Source organism: Ipomoea triloba, chromosome 9, assembly GCF_003576645.1.
Source record: "Ipomoea triloba cultivar NCNSP0323 chromosome 9, ASM357664v1".
Classification (NCBI taxonomy): Eukaryota; Viridiplantae; Streptophyta; class Magnoliopsida; order Solanales; family Convolvulaceae; genus Ipomoea; species Ipomoea triloba.
This window is the reverse complement of record NC_044924.1, coordinates 23,492,883-23,504,287: the sequence shown is the minus strand read 5'-3', so window position 1 is coordinate 23,504,287 and position 11,405 is coordinate 23,492,883. Positions and strand designations below refer to the sequence as shown.

At 34.4% G+C, this 11,405-nt stretch overlaps 1 protein-coding gene across 1 annotated transcript; it reads right to left on the bottom strand.

Moving 5' to 3' along the window:
* Nucleotides 1–3,635: 3,635 nt before the first annotated feature.
* LOC116029786 (two-component response regulator ORR21-like) lies at nt 3,636–10,125 on the bottom strand. The gene is made up of 5 exons (XM_031271828.1): nt 10,029–10,125; nt 9,743–9,895; nt 9,283–9,651; nt 9,088–9,164; nt 3,636–4,547 (listed from the first exon to the last, which is right to left on the bottom strand). The coding sequence occupies exons 1-5, from the start codon at nt 10,123–10,125 to the stop codon at nt 3,636–3,638; spliced, it is 1,608 nt and encodes a 535-aa protein (XP_031127688.1).
* Nucleotides 10,126–11,405: the final 1,280 nt, after the last annotated feature.

Below are 11,405 nucleotides of genomic sequence, written 5' to 3'. Positions count from 1 at the left end.
TTACGAATGACTTCAGGAATACACAGAATCCTTGTCTTGAATACACAGAATGAATTTAGGGAATACACTGAATATTGACACAACTACACAGAAATCATACTCCTAACATTCGAATACACAAGACACGTCACAACCTATGTTTAAGTACCCCTAACATGAATATACAGAATCGTAATCTACAATACACATAATGCCTTCAAAGAATACACAGAATATTAACACAAATACACAGACCTCATCTTCCTAACCTTCGTATCATCCAGTTGTTTCAAAAACAATACTATAACTATTCTCATATAGTTCAATTAACGAATATCACATACAAATTCATTTATTTGCATCAACAACAAACAAATTAATTGGAAGTTAACGGCCAATATGAACAATGCAATTTTTTTTTATATATATTTGGAAGTTAACGGCCGAAATGGGAAACGCGATTTCCAAAAAACAAATCGTTAATTAAAATGACCAAAATGACGTTGTTTTGGTACGGGGTGCACAATGCGTTGTGCACCTTGGTCCACGATATAAATTGCCAATGAAAGCTAATTTTGTGTTGGCTTGTGCAGGAGGGATCGTTATATCGTGGACCAGGGTCCACAGTGCACTATGCACGGTGGATCCTAATCCAATACACAGAATTTGGATCTTGTTCATTATACCGTGTTTATGTGTGTATTATGAACATGAATTCTGTGCGTTATGAAAATGAATTTTGTGAATTATGAACATGAATACTGTGTATTATGAAAATGAATTCTGTGCGTTATGAAAATGAATTCTGTGTATTATGAACATGAATATTGTGTATTATGTTAAGTGTTCAATTCTTGTTCATTATATCGTGTTTATATTATGAACATGAATTCTGTGCATTATGAACATGAATTCTATGCATTATGAACATTGAATTCTATACATTATGAAGTCAAATTTTGTGTATTGGACCAGGGTACATAATGCACTGTGGACACTGATCCACGATATAAATAGTCGTGCAGGAGACCTGGTCATAGATCATGATGACAATTGGGTGGTGGACTTTATTGTTAAAATTGTGTTGACTGCTAGCTTTTACGCTGAGCTTTGGGGCCTCAGGGATGGCCTCTATCTCCGGCAAGAGAGAGGATTCAATAAAGTCATCATTGAGATGGATTCTGAGGCTGCCATCGCGTGCATGAATGCTGATCCAGATAATGTGGTGGAGGAGGAACCCCTTCTTAGTGAATGCGGACAACTCATTAGGCGCTTGGAGAGGGTGAGATTCGAGCATGTGCTTCATGAAGAAAATAAATGCGTTAATTTATTGGCTAATATGGGACAGAACTCGAGATAGGGTACGTACAACGATTCTGGAAGACCTTCTGAATGTCATTGATACTCTTCTCTGATTGGGTGGATACTGGTGGGGGCGATTTCTCGAAGAATAACCTAGAGAGGTGGATACTCCTGCCGCAGATGCACCAAAAAAAGGATGGTTTTACATTGTGTGACACCAAGTGACGTGAAAAAGCTTATTAAACAAGGTGATGAAAATTTGGTTAATGTTTAAATTCAGATTACTTAGGTTTGCAGTGCAGTTTGAACCAAATTAGTACGATAGCTCAGTTTAGGTGCATGATATACCAATTAGTCAAAACACTCATTGAGCTTGCGATATTATTTGGAGATAACCAAATGTTAACACCAATTCATTTTATAGTATTAACAATTAATACTGTGATTGTATCTAATTTCATTTTACTCCATATATCTATTGTTGTGTATTACATTTTTTTCTCTTTATTATTGAATTAACTAGATTTAATACTTGATTGTACCATTTTTAAATTCATTTTAGAGGCATTTCGTTCTTTCCCATAAGATCAATTAGATTTCTGGGAAATTATTTTTAAGGAATTTATTTGATGGGAATAACTTTGCAATGAAAATTAATTAACATGTTTGGTGTTACCTTAAAAAATAATAATTAAATTAGCTATAAAATTAATTAAGATGTTTGGTTTGTTTAAGCTTTTCTAGATTTTTTTTTACTATATGCCAAACACCTTGCGCTCAGTTGGTACTTCTGTGGTTCTCTTTGAGGGAAGGTCACATGATCAGATCCCGATGATGACCCATTGACTCTTTGGGCGCGCTACAATAGATGGAGAAATACTACCTCCTATAGGTGGGAGTTAATTTCCTTGAAAACATCAAATTAGATTTATATTGACTCAAACTTTAACCAGAAATAACTTTCTCGCCTTTTAAATTCACAAGAATGTTTGAACTTTAATTTCCCTTTGGGCTATAACAGATGGAGAAATACTACCTCCCATAAGTGAGATTTAATTTCCTTATAACATCAAATTAGATTTCTATTGACTCAAACTTTAACAAGAAATTACTTCCTCGATCACCTTTTAAATTCGCAAGAAAGTTTGAACTTTAATTTTCCTTTGGGTTACAACAGAAGGAGAAATACTACCTCCCATAGGTGTGATTTAATTTCCTTTATAACATCAAATTAGATTTAGGGAAAATTGTAATTTATGCCCCTTCATAATATGTCAATTACCAATGTTGCCCCTCAATTTTCAAAACGGTACATATATTGCTCCTCCTATACTGTACGGAAAGGGTAATATATGTACTGTTTTGAAAATTGAGGGGCAACATTTACACTTGGGAGGGACAATATATGTATCGTTTTGAAAATTGAGGGGCAACATTACACCACTAATAATCCAGTGGTGGCATTCATAATTGACATATTATGGAGGGGCATAAATTACAATTTTCCCATAGATTTATATTGACTTAAACTTTAATAAGAAGGGAAAATTGTAATTTATGCCCCTCCATAATATGCAAATTATCAATGTTATCCCTGAATTATTAGTGGTGAAAATATTGCCCCTCAATTTTAAAAAACGGTACATATATTGCCCCTCCATGGTGTAAATATTGCCCCTATTGTCGGTAATATATGTACCGATTTTAAAAATTGAGGGGCAACATTTACACCACTAATAATTCAGGGGTGACATTGATAATTGGCATATTATGGAGGGACAAAAATTACAATTTTCTCTAATAAGAAATAATTTTCTCACCTTTTAAATTCGCAAGAAAATTTGAACTTTAATTTCCTAGTTATCAAATATTTTCTTAATGTAATTTTTAAATATATATTATATAATAATATTAAATTTAATATTATAAAAAAATTAAATTAAAAATAACTCCAGTCAAACTTGCTAGTTAACCAAAAACTGGAGACATCACATGGGACTATGGGAGTGAGGGTACTAAATTTGTGTTAATGCAAAGCTCACAAATTTCTTACTTTGAGCTCAATATCTGTTAAAGATGTAAACATATCAGAGATAATCCTCATCACTGCCTCACTGGGAATTTACAATGGCAGTTTAAGAAACACAAGAAATATCCTCAAAATCTCTCCGGAAGACAGCTCCGGTCCTTTCTTGTTACAAACAATATAAGATAATCAATCTGTCATGTGTACCTAACAATGTTTCTTACTTTCTAAATGTTGTATATCTATAAACGATTAGGGGCTGCAGGGTTTTCGCTATATCGATCCTATATATCCTGATTATAACTGACAGAAAGGCTTTAATGTGAAGTCATTTTGTGAAGCCGGATAGTATATCACTAAAATCATCATCATCCCATAACCCCTCTTCTGGATTATTATTTGGCGTGTCATTATCAGCCGCATCCAACAGCGCGCTGATGTCTTCTTCACCACCATAGCTATTTATTTCAATCACTTCAGGTGGCACCGATAAAGAAGACGACGATTCAATCTGTTTCGAGCTCAAATTCTCAGAGTTTCCAAGCAATGGCAGCAGAGAAACAATACTTGCAGGGTCGTCATTGGTGTTGATTTCTGTGTAGGGAGAAGAACCAAACGCCGCTGGAAATGAAGCTTGCTGATGTTGGGGAATGAAGGTGCCTGCAGGAGATACTGTTTCAGAATGGTTCACGCTTTGATCCGTAGAAGTTTCCAAGAATGGTACAGAATCTGCATTATTATTCCCAGAAGAATAAGTCCAATCAGCTGTGAATAATGATGAACTTTCTCTATGGGTCTCTCCACAACTTTCACCAAACTGGAGCACATTATTCACCACTCTTAAACCAAGAAAACTGGTGGGCTGCTGCTGGTTCATGGAAACACTACTGCTACCAGATGAATGCCCCACCTCCCCATTCTGGTTCATCACCCGTTTTGCATCAAAAGATAACTGTGGGGGGAAAATATGGTTCAGGGCCCCCAGCAGATTGTTAGTAGGAAACATATGTGGTTGCTGTGTTAAGGTTGTTGAGATGTTGGGGTTGAGCAGGGAGGATTGGCCCAGGAGAGTAGAAAACACTGAATTGTTGTTTCTTTCAAAGGGGAAGGAAGAATTGAGGTTTAGGGCAGAAGGGTATGAACAATAGAATGGGTTTGTAACATCATTTGTTAGCTTTTGATGACCATAAATAAAATTGCTTGAACTATCTTGGCCTTTTCTCAAATTCATACGATATTTCTGCAATAAAAAAAAAAAAAGGAAACATAATTTCAAAATTATATTTATATATATAATAAAAAAATGACAGTATGGTTTGGAGATGCTAAAAATGGTTGTGTTGAAAAACATGTGAGGAAATTCAACAAACAAGCATAATGACAGTATAATTTGGAGATGCTAAAAATGGTTTTGTTGAAAAACATGTGAGGAAATTCAACAAACAAGCATATGAAACATTTTTGGATTTTTCCTAAATTGGGTATCTTATGAGTCTTTTTGTACTATGTATGTATGTATGTATATATGTATATATATATATATATATATATATATATATATATATATATATATATATATATATATTCATTCTTTTTCCAAAATTAAACCTCTTAGTCGCCTCAATAAGCTCAGATAATCCTACCCTTCTTTTTTCTGGCTTACAAAGTCCTCTTCATGCACTCCCAAGCGCCACGGGACTCCTCTATGTGTCTCACACTCCTAGTTGGGCAATTTTTTTTTTTTTTAAATTAGCCATTATTAAATGTTATTTTTACAAAATTAAACCTTCTACCTAGTATCTCAATAAGCTCGGATAACCCTACCCAATTTTTTACGGCTATCAAAGTCCTCTTCACGCACTCTCACACGCCACAAGACTCCACATGTAACCATCTCCGAGGATATTTTCTTACAAAATTCTCTCATTCTACTCACAACCCTCAAATGATTTACCTGTGAAAGTTTCATCCAAGTCCAAATAAAAGGAAACATAATATCAACATGATATTTTTTCTATAAAAAAATTACAATTTATTTTGAAGGAGACTCCAATGTATGATTTGGAGATGTTACAAATGTTTCTGTTGAAAAACATGTCAGGAAATTCAACAAGTTAACAAGCATATGAAAAGTTGTTGGCTTTTCTTAAATTGTGTATTTTATGAGCCTTTTTGTACTAAGTATATATATGTGTTCACTCTAGTTTTATATAATTAATGAAATAAAAATAAACTCATTTTATTCTTTGAATTCAACATGCTATCAAGCCAAGCCATCCTAACCTAATTTTTTCATGTAATAGGTGAAAAGTTCATAGCATTATTCACACTCCTAGTTGGACATTTTTCTATTTTTGTAAAATTATTCATTCTTTATTATTATTTTTACAAAATTAAACATCCTAGTCAGATCACCTCAATAAGCTTGGATAATCCTACCAATTTTTTTGGCTTTCAAAGTCCTCTTCACGTGCTATCATGGGGTTCCACTACGTGTCTCACACTCCTAGTTGGGCAGTTTTCTATTATTTTTTTCAACATTAGTCATCATTCTTTAATATTATTTTTACAAAATTAAACATTCTATCCATCTCAATAAGCTTGGACGATAACCCTATCATTTTTTTCTGGCTATCAAAGTCCTCTTCACGCGCTCTCACTCGTCACGGGGCTACACTACGTGCCTGTACATTTAACCATCTCCGATGACATTTTCTTACAAAATTCTCCTATTCTACTTACAACCCTCAAATGCTTTTCCTAGAAAAGTTTCATCCAAGTCCAAATAAAAGGAAACCTTAAATCAACATGATATTTTTTTTTAAAAAAAATAACTATTTATTTTGAGGGAGACTCTCAAAGTTCGATGCATGATTTGGAGATGTTAAAAATGTTTCTGTTGAAAAACATGTCAGGAAATTCAACAAACAAGCCTATAAAATCTTGTTGGCTTTTCCTAAATTGGGTATCTTATTAGCCTTTTTGTATTAACTATATATATGTGTTCACTCTAGTTTTAGATAATGAAATCAAAATATGATCCATTTATTCTTTGAATTTAACATGCAATCAAGCCATCCTAACCTTTTTTTTTTTTTTTTTTTTTCATGCAATAGGTGAAAAGTGCTACATAGCAATCTAGTCATCTCAATAAGTTTGATTGGATAACTCTATTTAATTTTTTTGACTATCAAAGTCATCTTCACGTACTCTCACGCACCACCATGGAGCACGTAATGGCTCCACTACGTGCCTCCACGTGTAACCATCTTCAATGACATTTTCTTACAAATTCTCTCACTCGACTCACAACCCTCCAACAATTTTCATATAAAAGTTTAATTTCATCCAAGTCCAAATGCAATGATTGAAAGTTTCAAATGCATGTTCAAGTTTATTTAAATTTTATTTAAAATTAAAAAATATTTGAAGTGTCAAATTTCGTTGATGTTCGAGTGTAAACTTTTGCTCAAATATATTCAAGGATGTCCTGTGAGCACCAAAAGTCAATTAAATCAATTTTGTAACAAACTTGGGGCATACATTGCTCCAAGTTAAGGGGAGTATTGAAAAATATGTGAGTAAATTCAACAAACAACATATGAAAAGTTGTGGGTTTTTTCAAAATATCTTATGAGCCTTTATGTACTATATAGTGTGTGTTCACTCTACTTTATATAATGAAATAAAAATATACTCCTTTTATTCTTAGAATTCAACAAGCTGTTGAGCATTATTCACACTCCTAGAATAGCTTTTTATTTTGTTTAATTTGTTTTGTTTGTTTGTTTGTTGGTTTTTTTTTATTTTTTTTTAAATCAGTCATCCTTTAATGTTATTTTTACAAAATTAAATTTTCTAGTAATCTCAATAAGCTCAAACAACCCTACTCATTTTTTATGGCTATCAATTCTCCACGCACGGGGGTTCCACTACGTGCCTCCGTGTGTAACCATTTCCAATGACATGTAATAGGTGAAAAGTGCTTAGCATTATTCACCCTCCTAATTAAGGAGTTTCCTATTTTATTTATTTATTTGTTTAAAATTAGTCATTCTCTAATGTTGTTTTTACCAAATTAAACCTCCTAGTCATCTCAATAAGCTCAAACAACCCTACCCATATTTTATGGCTATCAAAGTCCTCTTCACGCGCTCTCACCCGTCACGGGGCTTCACTACGTGCCTCCACATGTAATAATTTCCAATGATATGTAATAGGTGAAAAGCGCTTAGCACTATTCACACTCAGCTCCTAGTTAATTGGGCAGTTTTCTAATTTTATTTTTCAAAATCAGTCATTATTTAATGTTATTTTTATGAAATTAAACCTCATAGTCATCTAAATAAGCTCAAACAACCCTACCCATTTTTTTATGGCTATCAAATTCACTCCTCTTCACGCACTCTCACGCGCCAAGGGGTTTCACTACATGCCAACACGTGTAACCATATGCCATGTAATAGGTGAAAAGTGCTTAGCATTATTCACACTCCTAGTTAATAGGGATGTTTTTTTTTCAAAATTAGTCATTCTTTAATGTTATTTTTACAAATTAAACCTCCTAGTCAAATTTTTTTTTTTAAAAAAAACCTCCTAAGTCATCTAAATAAGCTCAAACAACCTTACCCATTTTTTTTTGGCTATCAAAGTCCTCTTCACGCGCTCTCACGCGCCACGGGGTTCCACTACATGGCTCCACGTGTTACCATTTCTAATGACATGCAATATGTGAAAGCTACTTAGCATATTCAAATTCCTAGCTAGTTAATTGGGGAGTTTTCTGTTTTTTTTTTTCTCTTCATAATTAGTCATTCTTTAATGTTATATTATTTTTACAAAATTAAACCTCCTAGTCATCACAATAAACTCAAACAATCAATCGTCCCACTCATTTTTTTTGGCTATCAAAGTCCTCTTCACGCGCTCTCACGCACCTTGGAGCTCCACTATGTGCCCCCATGTGTAACCATTCCAATGACATGTTATAGGTAAAAAGTGCTTAGCATTATTCACACTCCTAGTTGGGCAGGTTTTTGTTTTTATTTTTTTAATTAGCTAGTCATTCTTTAATGTTATCTTTATAAAATTAAACCTTCTAGTCATCTCAATAAGCTCAAACAACCCTACCCATTTTTAATGCTATCAAGATCGTTTCCATGCGCCCTCATGTGTCACGGGACTCCACTGCGTGCCCACGTGTAACCATATCCAATGACAATAATTTTATTACGAAATTCTCACAACCCTCCAACGACTTTCCTGACCTATAAAAGTTTTATCCAAGTCCAACTGCAATAGTTGAAGGTTTCAACTGCAAGTTCAAGTTAAGTTTCTTCAAAATTTAAAGTTTAAAGTGTTTCAAGTTTGAAATTTTATTAATGAAATAAAAATATTCCCGAACCGGTAAGAGCAATAGGGCTAACTTGAAATCAAACGGGGTGACCGGATTGACCTCCCTACTCAAACAATGTGTATCATGATGGCAAATTAAAGATCCTAGCATTAAACTCATTGATTCTTGTAATTAATTAAGACAGTTCATACATGCCTCAGATACATTAACTCCTAATGAGGTTGCCAAATGATATAATCCACTGGTAGCCAAATATGATTTTGTTTTCAAGAAACAGAAACAGGAAAACAAAGGCAGTTGCACACCAAAACAAATTGCAAATAAACATGAAATAAAAACAAAAACTGATGAAGAGAGTAGAGAAGTGCAGAAAATGTTGAGAAAGATAATTCAAACTTTTGAGCTAAAGAATAACACTACAGACCTGCAAATGGCTAGCAACATGCTCTCTTGTCAACCCCGGCTCGTTCATAAACTCAACTATTTTCTTCGGAACTGCCTCTGGTTGTGGAAGGATACGATTTAACCAACGTTAGAATAATGAATCATAAAGTTAATAATGCACAAGAAACTATATATAGCTATGTTTTATGAAGAAAAGGATAGGATGATGACTTACTGTCAAAGCCTAACTTATTGACTGCCTCCACAAATCTTTGATGCATCTCCGGGTTCCAGCTCAACCTCGGCTTCTTTCTAGTCTCACTACCACTTTCTTCACTCTGTTCCTCGCTCAGCTCTTTCGCCTTCCGGTTATAGTGATCATTCCCAGGTTCCCCATCAAGGGATGGTTCATTATTTTCACTGGTAGTTGTCTCTACACCCACAACTTGGCTGCTAATTGCTGCTTTTCTGGCTTTCTCCTTCTCAAAAGCTGATTGCCACAGCTCTTTCATGTCCTTTGTATCAGAAAAGTTGACAATGAATGCTGAAACATTGCAGTCCAGGCCTCTGGTGTCATCAAACTCCATGTTACCGGGCAGTATCACTGTCAAAAATGAATTGAAATGATATAATCAGAGTTTAATTATAATTAACATATGTGAGAAATAAATTTTTGAAGAAATTAAAGAACTTACAACAGACACGCAGATTGAGTTCCTCCTGAATGGCTTGGATAATCTCAGCCCCCTTTGTCTTTAATCTGTTCATGTTCGTCAGTACAACACTGATCCCATGTTTTCTCTTCCCAATCTCAGTTAACGCATCCATAGCCCTTCCAATGTGCAACACTGATGAGCAAAAAACAGTGAAACAAACAAATTAAACATAATTAAGAACTAATTAACATCTATCAAGCAAAGACAAATGACGATCAAGCAAGAACCAAAACGTAAGAATTAATTCATGATACGAGGTACGTACCTTCATACGAGCAGTGTTGGAGCACCTCGGAGACGAGGTTTTGGCAGATATAATCCTCATTGAAGACGAATAAGCAAACTCTTTTGCTAATTCCCATTTCTGAAAATCGAGAAGAAGAGGAATGAATTGCTTTTGCTAACCGAAGGGGTAAGTCCCTGGCTCGCCTGAGTTGCTTTTGTGTGCTTGGTGCTATGGATGAAATGTCTAAATTGGAAGCAAAGGTGGCGAGAGATGGTATTAATCATTTTTCCTTAAAATGCTTTAAATACATATCCCCTTCGATCGCCGCGCTAACGCTCCCCCCGCCCACAAGACTAATTGAGCTCCTTCAAGTATATGTATCCTTCTTCTACTTATAGAATATGGGCCACAAGACTAATACACGTTGAAATAATAAGTAGTGTCTGATTTATTTAATTTAATATTATTATATAATAATAAAATACTAACTCTCAATATTTATCATTCTCATTATATTGTTTCACAATTTAATTAAAATTAAAATTAATGTGGTATTATTTTTTTTTAAATACAAATATACAATAAATATTTAGAGAAAATTGTGGTTTTAATCCATTAATTAATGTTAGGAATAATTTTTTGTTGATTTTGATGATGCTAGCCAATTGTATTAGCATTGGTAGGCCCCTCAACTATTTTTGTTGTGACCGAGCCTTGAGGTTGGGACCGAGCTGACATTCAATGACGAACTCATAATACTCTTGTTAGGTCAGGTCGGGACTTTTATAAAGTTGGATCCGGTCGGGATTTGTTCCTTGCGCCCCCAAGAGTACATACTGAGCAGATACTCAGCGAGTTACCTAAGGTATATTTCCTATCAAGATAAGTTAGAAAAAGAGCTGAAACTGAAGAAGTGGAATTGGAAGGATCCGTGTCAGAAGAAGTCGAATAACAAGATTCCTACAAGATTAAACACATGTACATACCACTTGTTAAGAAGAATAGTCTATGCTCTTTTAAGGTAAAAGAAATATATCAACCTCGAAAAGAGTTCATACTATAAGAGGAAGGATAAAAAGAATAGTTAGACACATGTCATGTTGTCTGTCACCTACTGGTCAACAAAGAGGACAAATTTGTAATAAGTAGAAAGATTTTTTTTGAACCAAAGTGTGTTTATACACTGATAGAGAAATGATCTTTATCATATGGTTCATGGCAACTCAAACCAAGGATTTGGCAGCGGATTTTTGGGGATTGTGGTAGCTTTTAGATGGCTACCATTTGCTAAGTGACAATGGGAAATTTGAATTTCAAGTTGGCCCACAATGTCTTTCGTCTATTAAAGGAGGACCCCTTGCTTAGAATAATCTTGGGATTGCTAGCTGGTTGTTTGAACTACTTCTTAATTATTTG